This window comes from Carassius gibelio, chromosome B5 (genome assembly GCF_023724105.1).
Source record: "Carassius gibelio isolate Cgi1373 ecotype wild population from Czech Republic chromosome B5, carGib1.2-hapl.c, whole genome shotgun sequence".
NCBI classification, from domain to species: Eukaryota; Metazoa; Chordata; class Actinopteri; order Cypriniformes; family Cyprinidae; genus Carassius; species Carassius gibelio.
This window is the reverse complement of record NC_068400.1, coordinates 34,855,615-34,877,709: the sequence shown is the minus strand read 5'-3', so window position 1 is coordinate 34,877,709 and position 22,095 is coordinate 34,855,615. Positions and strand designations below refer to the sequence as shown.

General features: G+C 36.9%; 1 protein-coding gene and 2 long non-coding RNA genes across 3 annotated transcripts in view; 2 read left to right on the top strand and 1 right to left on the bottom strand.

Moving 5' to 3' along the window:
• Positions 1 to 241: 241 nt before the first annotated feature.
• On the bottom strand, positions 242 to 13,084 carry LOC127957212 (uncharacterized). The gene is made up of 3 exons (XR_008153737.1): positions 12,954 to 13,084; positions 7,989 to 8,124; positions 242 to 3,206 (listed from the first exon to the last, which is right to left on the bottom strand). It is a non-coding gene; the product is annotated as an uncharacterized LOC127957212 (long non-coding RNA).
• On the top strand, positions 8,048 to 10,020 carry LOC127957213 (uncharacterized). Its single transcript, XR_008153738.1, has 2 exons — positions 8,048 to 8,178; positions 8,287 to 10,020. It is a non-coding gene; the product is annotated as an uncharacterized LOC127957213 (long non-coding RNA).
• atp2a3 (ATPase sarcoplasmic/endoplasmic reticulum Ca2+ transporting 3) overlaps positions 13,017 to 22,095 on the top strand; it is a 54,954-nt gene continuing 45,875 nt past the window's right edge. The window contains exon 1 of the mRNA XM_052555639.1: positions 13,017 to 13,515. Coding sequence (XP_052411599.1) covers positions 13,398 to 13,515 — 118 coding nt within the window. The 5' untranslated portion in view covers positions 13,017 to 13,397. The remainder of the gene's footprint in view (positions 13,516 to 22,095) is intronic.

Below are 22,095 nucleotides of genomic sequence, written 5' to 3'. Positions count from 1 at the left end.
ATTTTACTATTATTATTATTATTAGTGATATTATTATTATTTTTTAATCCATGCACTTTTCATGTGATAACATATAATATATATATAAGATATCTGCATGTCCTTTCATATCAATTATGAATATCACTTACCTAACAGCTATATCTCTCTACATACAGCTGAGCTTGCAAAACACATACAGTAATTAGGCCTATTTCCCTCGAATACTTCCATGTAATGCCGCACTGAGCACCAGCCACTGATGCCAAAAGCTGAACGCTGAGAGCAGCACACTGGTAGTACACCATAAAACAGATAGGAAGAAGGACAACAATTACAGGATTCATAGCAAAGAATGGGGGACATAACACATCCTGAAATACCTTTGCTGTGTACTTGAAGGTGGCTAGATTTGTACTCTAGATGGTAAATGGTTGTGAGCTGTGATTGGCATCTCAGGAGAAACTTTATCTTTTAAATCAGCTTATTGAATTCAAAGCTTAAGTTAATTGTGTTAACAATGTTGGCTGTGGGTTTAGTGGCTTGTAAACGCATCAGTTGTCAGTTGATGGGGTAATCCTTTGAGCCTTGTCAGATTGTAGTGAATATTAAAATTCTTGAACTAAGAGCACTGCAGGCTCATAACTGAAAAAAAGAAGAAAAAAAGACAACAACACCAGGTTTCCTAACATACTGTACTATAGCTGACTCATAAGAGCATATTCTCTTTTCCAGAAAGGAGTGCATCTGTAATCATGACTAGATCAGAATGCTGTCCAAATTTCACAAATAACAGTAGCGTATGATGAATAAGCTCTCTTATATAAACAGATTGGTGTTATTGCCCTTCCATGAGTTTTTTTAATGCAATGTCCATTATCACTCTGTCTATTTCATTTTATTGACTTCATAAAGTCTTATTAACAAACATAAATCTTATTTTATGAGACTTCTGACAAGTCTAGTTTACTTATTATGGATATTGCATCCAATATTACACTATATTTCCCTCAGTGGTGCCCTATGTCTTCCAATGTCTAACTTTACTCCATAATTTTAACTCTTTTTATAAGTATTGAGACATGCTGTAGAAAAACCATGACAATAAGAAATATTAGACGATATGAATACTTCTGCATGCTAATCTTTGTTTGATTTGCCATCTCGAATCCTGTTTGCAGAGGGTCACATCCTCTCTGGGAGGAGCTCTTTGCCTTGTAGCACAAACTAATGTCTGTAGACCTGAATGTCAGTGGTCTGGATTATGCATGTTTGAATTAAATCCAGTTTCACTGTGTTTTGTTTCTAATGTACATTCCATAGCTGCCTTAGTGATATTTTCTGTATGTGCAGACAGTATATATAGTTTAATGTGTTTTTTTTTTTTCAGATTTGTTTTTTAAGTTGGCTCTATTTATTATCTTGCTGCTAGTAATTTCAAGAATATATAAATATGTGAATACCCCATTTTACTTATTGAAATTCTTCCCATGCAATAAGTCTCTCTTCTTTATCCACAGTTATTTCCAGTGGGGAACTTGGAGCTTCTGTCTAGTTTCATTACGGAAAGCAAGCCAAGCATATCTGCCCTCTTCCATAACTCTAGTGTGAACCTTGGATGAACTCATTCATAATTTTAAAATATATTTTTATGTTGGCATTGGTTGATCGTTCACTCATTCATTCATTCACTGACTTCTGAACAACCTGCATAAAGATGGCACTTGATGGTGATGACAGGAGAATTGTGTGACAGTTATAAAGGTTGAAAAAAGTTATTATCGGCAGAGTGGAAAAATCATTCATCTGTACCTTCTTCACAGAGAATATATTTCTGCTGTTTGTGTGTATGTGTGTTTCTCTGAAAGAAGCGATTCAAAGGCATGGTGTGTGACAGAAAAGTTTTCTTCACTTCCTGTTGATAAGGTGTGGGGGGCTGTTGATTTGACATTTCCTCTCTGCAGCATTTATAACATATGCTGTAAGACTACAGATAAATGAAGAGAGCAGTCTGGGCCTTCTGCTACACACCCCTAATTCTGTTTAAATAATGGGAATTAGATTGCATACTGCTAGTATTACTTTCTTGTATGGTATTTCTTTCCAGTTTTTTTGGGTTCCATGTCTGGTAAGCTGATCTCAAATGATTTTGTTCTCATGATCATAATGGAAACAACCAAATTAAGATGATATGATACTAATCTAAGGTCAGTTCCAATGTTGAGTCATCTCATCTTTTTAGGATCATTTCATTTCATTTGAAATGGTGTTTACTACAGTGCTATACTGGAGGCAACCAGAAATGCTGTTAGTTATAATTGATGCATTTATGTGAAACATCATAATATGAAATGCCAGTGATACTGGGAGACTGATCAAAACTTAAGTGATTCAGTTTCTCATTTTATGAAAACAATGTAGCACTTCTTACATTTTGAAATCCCTACATGTTTGTTTTTATCAATCTCTCATCCCAGTGCAGGCCAAACACACTGGGGTCAAAGGTCAAACGGGCAGGAAAATGACACATCCCAGAGGACCAGATCTGTGGCTAGATAGAGCTATAGCATCTGCACAAGATGCTCCATATCTAACTCTCTAGATCTCTAATTTCAAACCATTCTCTATTCTTAGTATTTAAGGCCCGAGAGTGGTTTATAGCGCACTAGAAAAAGTGATAATGTGTATCATCATTTTGGGAATGATCAAATATCTATGCAACTGTTCAAACGATTCGGGTCATTGAGATTTATTTGTTTATTTCTTTCATTAATATTTTCATTCAGAAATATTGTTATTTTCATATTTTAACTCAATAAAATTTTTATTCAACCTTCGATTCAAATAATCCTTAAAAGTTATCACAGTTTCTTAATATTAAGCAGCACAACTGTTTTCAATATTAATAAGAAGAAATGTTTCTTAAGCACCAAATCAGCATATCATAATGTATAATACCAGCACTAATTCAACATATTATTTTCATTATGTGAGAAACATAAAATCTTACCAACCCTAAACTGTATCATAGTAGTGTATATGTGCTATGGGAAAAACATACTTGGACTTTACACTCTTGTTTTATTCAGTGGAATGGAAATGCTCTTTACACATGACCCCAATACTTAATCCTTGTCACCAAGACAGCCGCAAGACAGAGTTCATACCTCTTTAGTTTAGTTTAGCTGGATGTTTAGTTTGGACTGTGCAGATGATCGCGCTGTGCCCTGAGAAGTAGAGAAAGTTCTTTCAGTGTGGTGTACAAGCAGAGCATTAAGCAGCACAGAGAAAAACAAATTAGAGTTCTGTCAGAATGATCCTGTCCAAATTGACACATTGATGCATCTTATTTGTTCCTGCCTTTAGGGACTATGTCAAATCATTCTCTCCTAGTCAAAGCTGCACAGCAGATTTCTTATTAACAGAATATTTATGATGCACAGTTCATGCTCATCTTTTTAAGAATTCAGCTTTTACCAAAGAACGGCTGAACGGTGGAAAACACGTCATATGTATTTCTGCACATAGAAGGAGAAAGTGAGAGAGATATCATAGCTTTGTGCTTTACTTTGAAAAAGAAATTCTTAAAGCGATAGATTGCTTTTGAATATTCCTTTGTGTTGTACAGAAGAAAGAAAGTGATACATGTTTGGAAATGTTATGCGAGTAAATGTTTTTATTTTTTAGCTAAACTATTTCTTGAAAGGTGAAAAACTCTTTTCTCAGTCAGCTTACAATGAATAAGTGCTGTTCACAATGTGCTGCTATCTGGCTGATGTATAAATAGATGAGCTGCATCATTAGAGGGGTCATATGCTGAACAGCTAATATTTCCTTGATCTTTTGAGATAAAAGACTTGTTTTATGAAAACATACAGTATACTGTGAATTTCAGAACTCAAAACTTCCTCCACAATAAAAAGAAAAAAAAAAACAAATCATATAATTTTAATAATATAATATGACCACCCACATTTACACATCAAAATGCCTATAGAGTGTTCAGAATAGAAGCATTTTCTTTCATTCTAATGGATTAGACAATATCAGAAAAGCGATATAACAATGTCCCTGATCTTTTTTTTTATTTGGAGAGGCATATTTAAGCTTGGATTGTTTTGTGAACCCATCATAATGGTTACATTTTGTATGTGAGAAATGATTAATCTTAAACACACAGCAGCAAGAAATGGCTAGTTTAATTCTACAGAGATAGAGTGGAAAGTGGGCATGAAAAAAATGACAGTTCTTTTGCAAAAAAAAAAAAAGTTACTAACAATGTAAGTGAACCACAGGGAGAAAAAGTTAATGGAAAAGTATAATATGACCCCCTTTAAAAGGGTGGTAACAACGGGTGAGGGAAAAGAATAACAAAATCATAGTGTCATGACCTGGACATAATAAATTTGATATATAATATTGTAATGCCAGATTCCTCTAGAGGTTACTATGCTGACAGTAAGGGAGAAAAAAAGACGTTCACTAAAGCTGCAGTCAGTTCCTTATTACAAATGATATGACTGAAGAAAAAAAATAGTAACCAACAGAGAGAAAGAAGTAGAGAAAGTGGAAGTAAAAAAAGGATTAAGGAAACGAGTGACACAAGAGTACATCAATTTTAAAACGGGGAAGGATTAGAGGCATTTAAGAGGAAATGCAGTGATCCTTGAACTGAACAAGCTGGCAACAAGTTAACCAGTGTGTGTACTCCGCTCAAAAGCCTGAATGTGATACACTAATCATTTGGACATGATCTCTCCTTTGGGTTCTTCATCAAGGGGGAACTTCAAGATCAGTCGCCCATGTGAGCGTGCTCAGCTCATAGGGCAGGTAATCAAAGGGAGGTAGAGTGTAATTAGAGAGTCAGATCTGTTTCTTATAAGTCTCAGTCTCTGGAGCTTTGACAGACAAGCTGATGACTTTTGCATTGTGCTATATGGGTTTGTTTTTCAAAACTCTAGAGCTTTCAGATTACAATAAATTAATATTTCAAGAATCAGAAAAAATAAGACTGACCATGAGCACATTTCTCAGTTTTATTTCTGTCTGTTATGTACTGTACTTTCTTTCTTTTGGTATCCTTTTGTTTTAGTGTCCCTGGCTTTATGAAAAGTTCTATAGACATGAAAATTATTATTATTATGGCCTCCTTAACTTTTAATTGATGTAAGGTAATATTTGTTGTGTTTCACTTTTTTGATTAATTAGACAAAACAAATGTTACAGTGTGACTTTTAAATGACATTTGTTAATCTCATTGAAGGGTGATAAACAGCAAGGCATCTTGAAGGTGAGTGGCATCTTTAATAGAGATATTTATTCATGTAGTACAAGCCATTTTAATAAACAATTGAGACTGTTGCTGAATTTGGTCTTTTTCTACATGTACATGCAATAATACTAAAGTATTATTCAGTGCTGTATTTGTTGGAGTCAAATTCATTTTAGTTGGTCAGTTAGTGTGCTGCATTTACTTGCATATTTTTTATTTGCCTTTCTGCCTGTTTCTGAAAGGCCCTTCTTTGCCTGTCTCCTTTGGCAGCACAGTTTGCATTTGTTTATACCCAAAAAAAAAAAAAAACGGGAAAAAAAACACTGGCTTAAGCAGCTTTCTCTTTGTAAATCAAGACCAGCGTGCTCTCACAATCAATATCTACCGAAGCCTTTTCTTTACCACTAGGCCATTCTGTCAGTAGGAGCTGGACTATCAATGACACCAGCTCCAGTTTAATCTCTCTCTCTTCTCATTCACACATTATCTTTGCATCCCTGATTTTGCTTGGCCTAACTTTTATTTTATCCCAGCTGCCCTTTTTCTACTTCATCAATGTCTCTTTCATTTTGGTTTGTTCCCTCTCTTTTCCTGTCTTTTTTCTTTTACTGAGTCTGACTGTCTATTATTTTTCTCCCTATTAGTTCGTTTCCCAATGCACACCAGCTTAACAACAGTGTTAGTGTATTTACCATTATTATAAAAACAGACTCAATCTGATCCCAATAATCTTTTTATTTATTTTTTTGTCACAGTGACAAAGTAAATAAGATCAAGTTAGTAGTTTAGACCTATGCACATTAATTAAGTCTATAATAGAGCAGAAAACAGAGCAGAACAAGCTATATTTAGTAGTTGTTGCTGACTGACAACTAAGAATACCTTGGAAAGCAAATCCACCATGACCATGTTTAAATAAATGACCAATTGAATGAACAATATGTTTAAAAAAATACACAGACCTTAGGCTGAGAATGACTGAAGACATTTCTAAGATGAGACTACAAGAATCTGTAACTGTCAGCATGAAACGTAAATTGTCTTTTCTTCCTTATTGTGATGTACAGTAATAAATCCAAATGCAAACATTTACTGTAGCTGCTTCTCGCACATGTAAAAATTAATGTAGGGAGGGAAGTGATTTTGTCTTTCTAAAATGGATTGGATAAATGTTTTTTTAATAAGTTTCATTTACAGGTTGCTGGAGGGAAGGAATTATTGCCCTGATATAGTTTGAAAAATTATAAGCTTTACATTATTTCACACAATAAGTACAGATGAGATCAACCAATAAGGAACATCATGTTCTGGAGTACAGTATCGCTCACACTAGGTTGCTCATTGTTTTTCCTCTGAGAGGATAATTATTTTGATTTAGAGTAACACTCGAGGTGCTGCATGCATGCTTCCTTCTGCACCATGCTACGTACCTTTTGATGCGAGTAATTAACGCTGATTTAATTTACATCTATAGATTTGTTTGGTGCTAAGTTTATCATGATGTTCTTTTCATGTTTAATAGAGGCGCTTTTTGGTGGTTAATGTTTATTTATGTGTCAGTGCATTATGAAATAATATATTTCCGTAATGTTTGCCCACACAATACATAACCCTTCCCTCTTTTGCTCTTGCTGTGTTGCAAATACTTTACATCACTCTGTGGTATGTATTTGCATTTATATTAGTGCATGTGCTGAAGCACTAACAGCCCTTATTACAAAGCTTCATGTCTTATAAACCCTTTACAGAGAGCACTGAGATATGTTGCGGATGTTAGGAGCAAAATATGACTGGAACTACAGGAAACCACGTAAAATATATTCTTAAAGTCGTGACATTTGCCAAGTATGGTAACCCACACTCGAAATTGGTGTCCTGCATTTAACCCATCCAAGTGCACACACACACAGCAGTGAGAAGTGAACACACCATGAACACACACCCGGAGCAGTGGGTAGCTATAGATCCAGCGCCAGGGGAGCGACTTGGGGTTCAGTGCCTTGCTCAAGGGCACTTCAGCCATGGGTATTGAGGGTGGAAGAGAGCACATTGAGACTCGAACCTGCGACCTTTGGGTTACAAGTCCAACTCTCTAACCATTAGGCCACAGCTGCCCATAAATAAACGTAAAAAAAAAATTCTCATTCATTTTGTACGTAAATATTCAGAAAGTATCATAGAAGTATCAGCAGATTCTAGGAAAGCATTTCACTCGCAATAGATTGAAATGAATAAGATCATGATGAGATGAGGGCACAAGCTATGTTTAGTGATGTCATTTCAATAGGCCACCTGGCTGACTGGCATTTTAACAGTCAACAACTTTCACTGCATAGTAATTGGTTCATTATAGACCATTTGATTCCATTAGGTGGTGACTAATAGATGAAGATGGGCAAAGCACTGAGATGTAACTCTTTTGTGCAAGTATAATATGGAGCAAGAAAAAAGGCAGAATAAATTAAATGTGTATGTATTCTCTGGCATTGTTTAAATTTTCATGTTTGAACATAATCCACACTTGGAAATATTTGAAATGGTCAGTCAATGTCAAATTATAAAACACATTATTCATTTATTATCTCTAGTTTCCTCTCACCCCTTTATATGATATCTTTTTATTATTATTATTATTAAATTCTTGGTCAAAAATATTGGACTTGTGATCCAATTGGCTTAAACCAATATTAGATATGAGTGGATTGCACATAATTGTTATTCTGCAATTCAGACAAACCTCTTTTTCTTCCTCCTCCCCTTTTCCCTCTCTCATCTGTTACTCCCGTCAGGCAGACTGGCAGACAGTGCACCGGCATCCCCTGGTACCATCCTGTGAAAGGACTACTGCGTCACAGATGTGATGTGCTTCGAGTCTGTGTGTGGAACAGAAGGAGAGAAAGGAAGATGAAGTACATTGTATTTGATTGGTATGGAGTGTAGGGGATGCTAGCATGAGCACAATCTCTCTCTTTATCTCTCTCTCTCTCTCTCTCTCTCTCTCTCTCTCATTCTTTCTTTCTTTCTTTCTCTGTCAGATGCAGCTGCTGCAGTCTGGGGATTAGTCTCACTCCAGATCTCCTTGAGTCAAAGTCAATGAAGGTACCGCAGTAAAGTCTGCCTGTAGCAGATATCACAGCGGCTCTCTCCCGTCACGACACAGCTGAGAATTAAAATAATGGCAGTTATCACTTATTGTTTCTTTTATTTTATAACTATATTTTGGCATTATTACATATGTTTAGTGTTGATGGCAAATTGGTGGATCCCTTTCTTTACACATGAAAGAGAATGAGAAAGGAGAGAGACAAGAGGATACATTTCTTGTGGCAAATATTTAAAAAACAATGTATGTCTACGATGGTATACAAAACAGAAAATTAAACCTATTTAGGAACTGATTTGCATAATGCAAAGTGATGGTGAGACCAGCCAGGCTTGAAGGCAAATGCAGCTGGGAGGCTCAAAAACCCGAGTGGAATATTTGGTGTCTGAAAACTTTAACTTGCACAGACATCCATTGTATGCCAGTGTGGTAAAAGAGTCAGGGAAAAGGGGGAAGGATTTCCTTTCTGTAAGGACTTTGGCATTCAAGGGTGTCCCTTCTGTTTTTTCTTCTTTAGGGGGAGGGTGGCTTGGGTTTTATGTCAAAAATAAAATAGTCACACTGGTTTTATGTGGTGAGATTGTTTGGCCAATAAATTTGCAGTCAATGTGATGAAACTGGGGTAACTTTCTTCATCACAAATGATATATATTTAAAAACAAATGGCTAGGGAGAGACTGTCAACATAATGAGTTATCTGCAGCTTCAAGCTGAGTCACTTTAGATTTGACACCTGAAAAAGATGCATCACACCTAATGCTAAATCGGTATAGGCTACACTGTATTGAAAATGGGAAGTGGCAAATTATGCGAATGATGTCCTATTAACATTCTTTCCATCAAGGCAATCTTATCCATCAATTTGCAGTAGTGTGCTGCATTCCTTAAGCCATTGGCTTAACCCAAGGAGGCCTCTATCCAACTCTATGTGGAGTCAAGAAGGGAGTCAATATCTGAATTGATCAAATGCAGAAAGTAGCCTGAATACTGATCATCAGTGCGGTAAGCTGATTAAGTAAAGTAGGCTCTTTTCAAGTTCAATTTATGAAGTGTAACTTCTAAGAACATCATTATTGAGAACAGGGCTGTTGCCCTTTGCTTCTGAACATAATGATGAAGGTTATGTTTTTCAGCAGTGAAAGCTGGTCCTAGATCCACTCACAAAACTTATGTCTAAACAGAGCTCCTGTACTTGGGTGGAAGCTGATTATGACCTGGATAGGTGGAAAGAGACCTGGGCCATTTTCAGATAAATATAGTCCTCAAAAGCACATTGTGTTCTAGAGGCGATGGGTTTAAAGTAGGGTATCCACAGTGTTCTCTGTGAGGGCTTTGTTAAGACAGCATTACTCTGCAGAAGCTTAACTTTTGGACAGAGCTACATACAGACTAACATTTCTGTTTTTTATGCAATGTGCATTTCATTTAACAGTTTAGAATTTAAGTTCACAATTTTTCAGTAACTCTGTCTGTTTTTACATGCTACAAATAAATCATAGACATATATAAATAATTTAAATTTAAACTATTGTTAATTCCTTCTTGGTGTTTACTGATATGCTTTGTAAAACATGCCATATGTACAGCATATTTTTGCACTGGATTTAACCAGCAAATGTTTTAAAGGGGTCATATGATGTTGCTAACAAGAACATTATGTTGTGTATTTGGTGTAATGCAATGTGTTTATGAGGTTTAAGGTTTAAAAAACACATTATTTTCCAAGTAATGTATATTATTGTTGCTCCTTTGTGCCACGCCTTTCTGAAATGCATTGATTTTTTACAAAGCTCATCATTCTGAAAGGTGAAGTCTACACTGATTTGCCATAAAATCAAGTGCATTGTGATTGGCTGAATACCTCAAGTGTGTAACGGAAATGTTGTGCCCCTTACCATACTGTGATGCCATCTCTCAGCACGACCAGACAAAACCAATAAAACCCACCACAAAGGAGACATTTGTTGCATCCAGTGGGGAAAAAATTACTGATTATAATGACTTATATTGTGTTTTTACGCATTGTTTTGCGCATCGCGCTGCGTAAACAAACCATGTCTGCATTTGTTATAATCTCCACAACATGGCGGCGGCAACAACAATACTACAGCGAGAATAAAAGTTATGCCTTCTTTCTTTGTGTGAAATCTTCCCACAGTGACGTAGACATGTAGGGGCGTATTTAAACGAGGCATTTCAGGAGGGCATGGACAATTCTTAAAATAAAACTCCACTTTTTGTGAAAATAGGTTCATTGTCCAACTCCCCTAGAGTTAAACAAATTAAATTAAAATGAAAAAAAAAGATTTTCTAGGCCGATATGGCTAGGAACTATACTCTCGTTCCGGGGTAATACCATGGGTGCAGGATCGCTGTGATTTTACCCAGTAAGACATGTTCCTGGATCAGAAACTTTTTATCGTAAACCTAAAACAGATATTAACAGATATTATATCTTAATTCTGATTGGTTGATTGGAATGTTGTTCCAGGATCGACAAGGATGTTAATCCAGGAACATGTTGTACTTGGTGAAATCATGCTCGCCATGGGTGCAGCTGGCACAATGTTATTACGCAGCACCTGAAAATAGTCCCAAGCAACTCTGCTATAGCTGCAACTACACAAATTAGCTTGGGACTATTTTCAGGCGCAGCGTAATATCACTGCGCCTGCTGCACCCAAAGTATGGCAACAAAGTTCCTTGATTATTACGCCGGAATGAGAGTTCCTAGCCATAGAAAAATCATTTTTTCATTTTCCATCGGTCGAAGTACACAATGTAACTACAGAAGAGTCAAGTTTTAAAGAGGAAAAATGTAGAAACTCTTTGGTCATTTTGGGCGAGATGCTAACGGTCTAATAAGATTCAATGATCTATGCTAAGCTAAACTAAAAGTGCTACCGCCTGACCTGGAGATTGGCTGAATGGATTAAAAATGGTAAAACTCAACTGTTTAACTCTGGGGGAGTTGTAAAATGAGCCTATTTTTAAACTTTTATAAAGAATATCGCTTTGGATTTGAGACTTTAGTCTTCGAACTTTACAGATCTTCTTTATTCACCAAGGGCTTGTAACACTCCAAAGAGAAAGGAAAAATGTAAATCGTATCATATGACCCCTTTAATGTCCAAGCACACTGCAAGTAAATCACTTTACAAAACAATTAATTCAAAGTTTCAAAAGGAGTCACTTCTCCAATCACTACTGTACATGAGAAATTGTGGTGGACAATCTGTCACAATAAAAACAATAAAGCTGTGAAGCTGGCATTATCTATTTCTAATTTGAAACATTACAATAGTTAACAATGCCTGTACTGGCCCATTTTCCCCCAAACCAGTTAAGAAAATAGCCCACCTGGTAGCCAGTTTGGAAAATGTTATTGCCTACACTAAACACTAAAACACTAACCCCTATTAACCCCTAAGTCAGTGGTGCTCAACCAGGAGCCCGGGGCCCACTAGGTGGCCAGAAAAAAAAAAAAAAAACTTAAAATAAACTAAAAAAACAATTATATTTCTATACACTCAAAATCTATTTCTGTAAATTAAAATAAAAAGAGGGGAGTTTGGCAAAGTTAGAATGCCTCTGCTCCCTAACTCTAAATTTAAACTTATTGTTTTAGTATCACATTATTAAAAACAGCATTAATCTCTGTCAGGAATCAGGATCCATATTTCTTAATTCAGAACTGAATCCATTAAGTCACAATTTTTCTTTACATGACTGTGTGATTAAATTGACCAATGAAATCAGCTTGGGGACGGGGTCATTCATGACGCACTGTGTTTCGATCCACAATCAGAAAAGAGATCAGACAGGGGAGATTGGTGGAACTGAATTCAGGTTCAGACAATGCAATAAAACCAAGTGTGAAAACCGTTTGAGAGGTGAAAAGCCAAGCCAGATTGGGCTGCCACTTTCATTTGTGATGCCAGCTTTGATCTAACAATTACTTAATTTTCCCAAAGACCTCCTATCACTTCTGCAGGCAATGATGTTGTAACCTATAAAGTTTGTTTTAACATGAGTTTAGCAGTATATATTTTCTATATATAGGCTTTGCACAGGGACAGAAGAGAAACTATGAGCCAGGAAAGAACTGGAGCACCTTGTTCTAAAGCTATCTCCCCCTCTGTGCAGTAGCCTACACTGTTTTCCTTGTGAGGCAGCTCTCAGTGCTTTATGATGCTTTACAAGTGAATAATTGGATGATAATGTTGCAGTTTGCAATATAAGTAAACGTTGTGATTCAGATAAAAATCAATAAAGGATATGTTAAATAAATCTAGAACTTAACTAAATCGCTTAACTGTAAACCCCTTACATACTGTAAACACGAATCTATGCATTCAGTAAGCAAGCAAACAAACAGACAGACGCAAAAGCAGTTTGTAAATGCCAAGGCTTCTCTACCGTGGATACTTTTGTTTCATATGTCACGGCCAGTTAATGGTTAATAATAGCTTCCAGATACATTAATCAGATTCAGAGGAAATATTGAGACAGGTTTGAGCTGTGACGGTTTGACAAGCTCACAGATGACGCGCACGGAGTCACCTCGACAGATTCCTTCATCCACGACAAACTGCTCACCGTTTTATTCTCCTCCTGACGCGGAAATTAGGTTGGCGCAGTTCTCTATTACGGAGTATTTTTTTTTTCATACACACACCGAGAAAGTGAGTTGCTGCCTTTCTCTTCTCAGGTAACGCGAGCCAATAAGCTCTGGCGTACGGTGCTCAAACACGCGAGCTCACGGAAAAAGAGGCGGGGACCTCGCGCACCTTCAGAGGACGCGGAGCGCGTGCGCACGCACTCACATCGCTCGAGCGCAAACAGAGCAGCAGCTTTCACGGGGCTCAAACCGGCGGCTTGCAGAAGGGGCAGGTGGACGTCTGCGCAGACTACCACCTCCACTTGGCGGTCTGAAAGCATCTCGGTGGAAATTCGGCCACTTCTCGAAGCCCGTCAGTGATTTCGGTGTCATTTGTCACAAATACATGCCGTTCAAGTGCTCGTAGTAAACAGTTCCTCGAGATGGAAAACGCCCACACTAAATCTGCATCAGAAGTTTTAGCAAACTTCGGTGTGAACGAAAACACTGGACTCACGCTGGAACAAGTGAAAATTAATTCTGAAAGATATGGACCAAACGGTGAGTAAGCTCTCGTGTATTTACAGTACCTGGCTGCTTCTAAGTGTTTCACGTTACTCGTGCCGACAGTAGGCAGAACACGCGTTCTCTACAGCGGAAGAAAGTTGTGCTTTATTTTCATAGGCTTGTATATCTCTTAAATCGTAAGAAATAGGAGAAGAGGAGTTTCCAGCTTAGGTGCGATCCATTGCTAAAGAGATCTCTGAAATGATGAATTGTGATTCAGCCTCCAAGTTGTGGACTTATGCTGAGAGTAACCATGAGAGTTATCATCATAAGCACATATTGTGAAGCTTGTGCTGTGCAGAAGTCTGAATATGAAGAGAAATGTCTTATTTCTGGAAGTCATGGATAGTTTGGTAGACTAATGTGTAATCATGAAGTCATATATCAGCTTTGCTCTTTTTTTATGACAAGGGACATTATGACCAACGAAACCGGCATTTTCCATTCACACTCTTTTATGACCCTTAGTTTGAATTCAGGCAAATCCAAAGTGGTTTGCGCTCTGTAATGTACCTGGCCGTGAGCCTCAGAGTGGAAAACCGTCTGTTGAGGTGGCTTGCTGGATTGAGATGCAAGTGTCCACGTCCTGCAGGATTTTTAGACACTCCTCATAATGAGCCACCAGCTCACACATTTACTGAGCTGCATAAGGTTTTGTCTCAAAGGCATGTGCAGGGAATAGTCTTCCCTTTGCAAAGGAAATATTGTTTCAAGAGATAAACCGCTAGATAATGTACGAGTGACAAGCAATATAGAACTTGAGAAACCTGTTTTATACTTCCTCATTGAGACAAAATGTTCACATAGAAACAGTGCGCATCAAGTTACGTTGCCCTACTACTGTTTGTTTCAGAGGACACTTAAAAAGAGCTGTTTTTGTTATGTAAGACTGTACTGTACTAAAGTATTCTGTTGTGTTTCATTGAGGGATGTGAGCTGCTCTTAAGAATAGTGGCACAATCTTGTGCAATCTTACACTCGACAGCAGTGACTCCGAACACTTTGTCAGAAAGTTTTTGAAAAGCAATTTCACTTGCCGTTGTTGCTTATCATGTCAATCTCCATGACAGAATTGCACTTTTGACGCATGACACGTTTGCCACTCTTAACACTTTCGTTTATGCAATAACTGCATGCTTGATATTCAAATAAGAACAGTGACACTTCCAAATTAACATACAGAAGATATCGTATCAACTGTCATTTATACAGAATGAGCTAGTGTCAATGTGACAACCCATCAGCGATTAATAAAGAATTCCCATTGCATCAGATGTCCCTGCAGACTCTACTCCTGCATAATCACAACGTCCCGTGACTTTCCACTTGGGTCAAATAAAATGACAGACACGTTAACTCATTGCATACACACTCAGCAATACTCCCATTTTTACCTGGGCTTTCTTTGTTGTATAGGACTGATCAACATTAAATGTTTGAAGAAGGTTCCTCTTTAAGATTGACAAAGATTAGGTATGAATTGATCCCGAGGAAATGTCCTTTGCAACAGCTCCAATCACACAAAAGTGCAAGATACAGTAAACAGCAGAGTGGATATTTGCATGGTAGTTTGTGTCTCGCTAGAGATGTTTTGTAACATGATTTGGTTGAGACATCATAGCAGCCCTGAGGCCTACGTTTACTTAATGGAAAAAGTAACATCTCATTGTAGACGCTGTCTCTCTCGCTTTGAGCTGTCAACTTCCTGTTTGATATGCAGCTGAATGCCGCAGGGAATACCCTTCCCACTTTGACCTTATTGCACATAGTGTTTAGGATTGCTGTGAGTTAGTCGGTTTGTATTTTTGTGTACTATGCATATCTGCTTTCTAAATGCATTTAGAAATGCATTTATTAATCAAAGTTATCACAATTTAAGGTTGAGCTTTAAAATGACAGGTGTTGCTGAACAGTGATGCCTTTTGACAGTTTTTTTTAAAAACTTTAAGTTATTTGCCTGTGTTTTCTGGTGTACTTTTTCTTTTCAAATTTTGTCTCACCCCCTTGTTTATATGTATTTTTTGTATGTAACAGAGTGCTTTTGTCCAAAGCCTCTGTGTTTGTTTTGTATGTGTGGGCGGGAAATGCTCCAAACCCTTTTGAGATTATTCTGACACGCTGGCACGTTATTAATTCAGGCGAACAGGAGGTTTTGTTTACCATCAAGCCATTGATCATTATTGTATATTAGCGCCCACATGCCCCCCCCCCCTCCCCCCAGAGGTTATTCCGACACAGACTTTTGCATGACGCATCCAACATCAGAAGCATCCCCCATTCCTCTCTTTCTGTTCTTTGGGAAATCCCTTATAAAGTTACAGCAATATTCCTTGAAATGATATATGACTAGAACATACATACTTCAGCATAACATACTAATAGCAGTATAAAGAGTTTTGCAGTTGAACTTTGCACTGTACATCTTTTAACTTCCTTAAAATGAGTGTTAGGGATAATTCAACCAAAAATGTAAATTGTCAGGACTTATTTTATAATATCTGTTTTTATTTATCGAATATCTTTTTTTGTGGAACATAGAAGATATTTTGAGAATTTTTTTATTTATACAATTCAAGCCTGTTGTAATCCGTTTGGCTACTAGCATTCTTCAAAAAAAAGCTTCTTTTTTATATTTTGCAAACAAGTCATAAATCAAGGACATGTGGTTAAATATTTGCAGACAGAATTTAAATTGAGTGGACTATCCCTTTAAAATGAGTTTAAATGAGCTTTTTACCATGTATCTTCCTGAGTAAATTACCATAGTAATTTGACTAATTTTACCTTTAAAATTAGTTTAAATTAGCTCTTTACTGTTTTTTGAATGGAACTCACTTAAGGAGTTGTTTAGTATAATTTTTCCAGTAAAAGTTTTAAAATTTGTAGACTTTGTCCATTTTACTTTTATTTACAGCTTTTAGACTCATTTTTATATCTTAAAGGAATCATTGACCTCACTCTCGTTTACTCACCCTCTTATCCTTTGGACATGATAGTAGGGCTGGGCAAATAATCAAATGCAATTTTCATGCGCATCTCGTTAGTAAAGCCGTTTCTGTGATTAGAAGTAAATCTCCAGTATGTGCTTTCAGATGAAGCGGCATTTAATACACAGATCGGTAGTTCACTGACAAGCTACGCAATATTGGAATCATAATCAGCAATCAATCGCCTACGATTATGATTGCAAATTTTTTGCAGAGCCCTACAGTAAAGGTAAGGTAGTCGATTTCTAAGATATCTTAATCAAATATCTTAAACTGTGTTCTGAAGATGAACGGAGGTCTTACGGGTTTGGAACGACATGAGGGTGAGTTATTAATGACATAATTTTCATTTTTGGGTGAACTAACCCTTTAACCAGCAACTCAAAATTACCTCACGTCTCATTCACGCATAACACATAACATTGCAATAATGTGGCTTTCCATTTTTGTTTTGTCTGCAATAGCAGAATGGATTGCACTGATGACATATCATTGTCTATGCAAACAGGGTGCACAGAGGCAAATACATATGTTGACAGTCAGGTAGGAAAGCGTATAGTATCCCTCAAACCGAGGGATATGATTGGATGAACATATTTTATTGTTCTATGTCTTCCACAGATTATATAAATACATTTAATAATACATTTAGACAACTTAACTTAACGATTGCTATTTTAACTTATTTGATTGCTATCAAAAAAGTTTTGCAAAAAAACAGGCAGTTGCTACTTCTACTATAACTAAACGTATATAAAAATTTTTAAAAAGGCATTTGAAATTAGAACCAAACACTGCATTTGAACCACGATACAAACAAAGATACAAAGGTAAAACCTGCATGAAAGAAAAACAGACAGGCTGAATGAGAACACAAATTCATTCTCTGACAGGAGGTGGCGCTTATGGATCAGCAGTGATAAGAGGGGAAAAAATGCCATTGAAACTTTTGTGAAGTCAGTTACCTTCAGAAATTAATTCATATAAACACCGACCCCAATATTAATATTTTTCTTCCGAGCAGTGAGCTTTTGGTGCCTGTACAGTACCTTCTCTGTGCGTGTCTGTTAATAGGCAATACTTGCAAATGGATCCGTGTGTCTCTTAAAGTGACAGCGGGCTATTTTCCTGCTTCAATTGTGTGCTTTAATATCAATCAAACAACAAAAGACAAATTCAAAATCACACACTGCTTTTAAGTGAAGGACTTTTGTAGCTTTAATAAGAAACAAAAAATTTAATTCTTACAGTGAAGACTATGCTGTTTTATTTTACATCTGATAAAAAATTTCTGTAGTAGGCTATAAACTGCTTGAAAAACTTGAATAGAAAAAATATTAAAGCACAGTTTGTTTCATTTGTATCTTTTTATTATATTGTGTTTGTCCTTTTGCTTTTTAATTACTGACAGTTTAATTATTTTCAATAATTTTGAGGACTTTTTGTTTGCTTCTTGGAAATTCTGCATGCTTCAGGTGTGAAGATGAGACCGCAAAGAGTTGTTTTCTGCAACTTATTGCACTTAATAACTATTTTTAACGTTAAAGGTGCAGTGTGTAAATTATAGCGGCATCTAGTGGTGAGGTTGCGACCAACGGCTCAATCCCCCGCTCACCACTACCTTTAGAGAAGCTACGGTAGCCTACACAAGTAAAGATGTTGTTGGTAAAGACAGCAGAGAGCAATGAGATTACTTTAAAAAGGTAAATTAAGGAATTATATTTACTTAATTATTCAATAAATCGATGTTATTGCAAATGTCAATGTACTTGTTATTCATTGTGTCTGTGTTTTATTCGTAAAAACAACAAAGTGACGAAACATGCTCTGTAGAGCAGTTTGACCGTTTAGGGCTACTTTAGACACATAGTGGCGACTTCCATGTAAGGGGACCCGCAGTGTATGTATATAAAAAATTGCTCAATCTAAGGTAATAAAACATACTTATTATATTTCATTAAGTAAGGCCTTTATACACATCTGAAAACATAGTTATGTATATTATATTGCATTTCTGTAAATAGTTGTAAATATTACACGTTCATTATCGCAGATGATTTGCCTTCGATAATAAACGTGATATTGCGTAGCTTGTCAGTGAACTACAGTTCTATTAAATGGCGCTCCATTTGAAAGCAGGTGATGGTGATTTAGTGGTAATCAGGGAACCTGCTTTACTGACGAAAAGCACATGATAATCGCATGCGATATATCACCCATCCCAACCGTAGCAGATATACAAGTGCCACAGTGCTGGAAGCAAATGTCTGAATATTTGAATAAAATTCTAGCTGCAGTTAAACAGAAGTAGATTGTAAATGTTTTTTAATTGTAAAAAGACCAAACCTAGACCTGATCTTTCTAATCTACAGTATAACATTTATTTACAAAATGGATAGTTTCAGTTTTCATTTCATGCCAACTTTAGAAGATGTAAATATTAATCAGTTTTGTTTTAAACGAGAGAGAGCAGTTCTCAAAAGGTATTCATGAAAATATGATCAGTTGTCTTAATTGATTTAAAACATTATTATTTAAGGGGCTCATCGGATGATAAATTCACTTTTACATGTTGTTTGAACATAAATGTGTGTTGGCAGTGTTTGTAAACATCCACCCTTTAATGATAAAAATGCACCAGGTTTTTAATTTTTTTTTTTTTTATCCTTATAAATAATATACCTTTTCTCAAATCAAGCCGTTCTCAGCTTCTTGGCTGTGTGATGTCACACAGACCCAGGCCCCTCCCACGATTGTTGATTGACACTGGCATTTTAGCACAGACCTACCCTGAGTGAGCTGTGAACAGTCCGCCATTGTTTTGAAATCACTTGGCGATTGATGTGTTTTGTTGTTGGATGTAATTATGAACATAGCAGTCGTCATTTACTTCCGACATCTGATCCACTGAAGATGCAGAGGATTTCTTTTGTTTTTGAAGGGAATGTGCCCCAGTCCCAATCAACCTAAATGCATCTATGTTTGCGCGAATCATTTGTGATCCAGCTTCACCTACAGAAGAAGTGAGTATAGACGGTTTCATTGGGCGCACGCGCCTGGACCTAAGTTATCTTCCGGTCTGTGTTGTGTATATCGGTCTGGCTGCGGTGCCATCTACAAACGCAGTTAAAGCCAAGGTGATGAGTAGACTGAAGTTGGGCTCAGGTGGTTGTGCTGTGGGATGTGTTTCCCATACATTTATTTATTTTTGGAGACTCGCCACAATTTTAAAACTGATCGATTTCAAAAAGGCTTCGTTAAATAAACATGAGTAATGTAACGTTACGTAACGTACTCCACGTTTAATAATAATAATTCCTTACATTTATGTTTAAATATCAAAACGAGGCATGGGTGTTTTTATATCGCTGTATTTTTGAAAGAAGACTTGCATGTTATATGCATGATAAAGCAGCATGTGAGCGTACCAGCTCTGCTTTGTTTACAGCTGTTAATGGGGAAACCTCTATTTCTCGCAATTTATGTCTATGCTTTAAAACATCTCCTGCTGGCAAATAATGAATTAGCATTTTCATTAAGTCCGCCTGATCCACAGAAAACACATTTTGTTTGTTATCAAAAAATATATACTCTAGAGGGACTTGGCTGTTGTTATTGATTCTATTTGGAGTCTACCGGAAGTTAAGTTAGGTCCACAAAAGCGCTCACGCGCATTAACGTTTGTTTATGTTGATGCCGTTGAAACCGTCTATAAGGTTCTTTTATGAATTTTTGCAAATCACCTTTCCTAATAATGTGCTAGTTAGCAGGTTCCATGGCTAAATGAGGCTCAAGTAAACAGTCTCATGAGAATGGCTGTTCACCCCACAGAAGAGAGGGGTGGGGTGAGTGGAGCTCCTTAGCATTTAAAGAGACATGTAAAAAGGGTGTTGTTTTACACTACCATTGAGAAATTTTAACCAAAGTATGTTCTAGACTTTTCTTTAAGACCCTAAAGGATCATATCAACTTGTGGAAAATGGGAATCCAATGACCACTTTAAAATATTAAATCAGCCTATGTAACAAATTTAAACAACAAGTTGTCAATGACTTACAAGCAACCTGGACTACTTTTACTTGTCACCATTCACTTTCATTGAATGGAAAAGGGGCATCTGAAAACAAAACAAAGAAAATAATTAGGTTGAAATTAGAGAATAGTGACAGAACCTGTGACCAGACTAGATGTTTAGACATTATCCTGATCTGTATACTGTAGGTCAAGGAACTCTGTGACCGCATATTCAGCCTCTCTCTTCGTTCAGTATCTTTTTTGTAACATTACGAATACTTTCATAGTTAGAGTCTCAAAATGTTTAACACTAAGTAGGGTGAACAATCAGAACAGAAGATACTATACTGCTCGGTTTTTGGTTGTGCTGAATTGAGGTCATCTCTAGCATGTATTTCACCTGTGTGCAAAAGGAGGCCAGTGGTTAGATTCTGTTGTAATTGTGGTGGACTGAACCCTCTGGTGTTAAATGAAATTTCTGCCGGCTAGGTATGTGCTTCCCACAGAGTTATTGTGGTAGGGAGAAGAGAGGTCCAGATTTGCTTTAGTTGAAATTAGCGCTCAAACTGTGTTTGAAATTAAATGTCTTTATGATTTGCTTTTGAGGACTGTCCAGTTTTTTTTGTTTATATTTTAAAACTCATAGTAGATACTAAACACTGTAATGTCCATCAGTGCTAGGACAGATATTGTGTTTGTGTGTGTGTGTGTGTGTGTGTGTGTGTGGAAGATGCAGCTTTCACACTTACAGCTGTGATCTAAAGACTCTCTATAAGAGGATGTTTGGTGTTTTGTTCTTTGTGGTGCAGAGTTTTGCGCGCCTTGCTGAAGAGCTTTTTGCGTGCGATTGTGCACATGCATGTGTTTTTGTATGTCATTCAGGCAGTTGGCATGGGTAGATGACTGCTGCTGTATACACACACTCTCACACACACACAACTGGCTGACATGTAAACACCAGAGACACACACACTTACCTCAGGCCATTTTTAGAGGGCCCCATTCATTTTACTGCTCTTTTGTCTCCATCGCTCTCAAAATGCCCTTTAATGGATATGTTTTCAAATAGTTGCATTTGTTTGGTATAGCATATCATCTGTGTGAAGCTTAGGCTTGGATGGTTTTGTTTCCTCCTTGTCAGAACTCCCCAGTTTCACCAGACCAGAATACTAAAATACTTAACACTAATACAACTTATTACTCTTAAAGACTACTAACAGTTGTACTGTGGGTTTGATTCAGTTTTCTTTGTTGTTGAATATTTTTAAAATGCCAAAGTCATGATCCAAGTTAAGCTATAAGAAGTTTGAAGTGTATTATTGTCACAATTTCTCAGTTCTCTATGTGGTTGTCCTCATGAAAACAGCACTTGTAACTTCAATGTTACGGTTGAACCATTGATGGCAGTTGGACTATTCTGACGATGTCTTTTATACTTTTCTGGACTCTGACAGTGTATTTTTCTTGGCAGTCAATGGGACAGTCACAAGCCTCCCGGTTGTCATCCAAAATATCTTAAATTGTGTTCCAAAGACAAACAAAGCTTTTACGGGTTTGGAATGACATGGGGGGT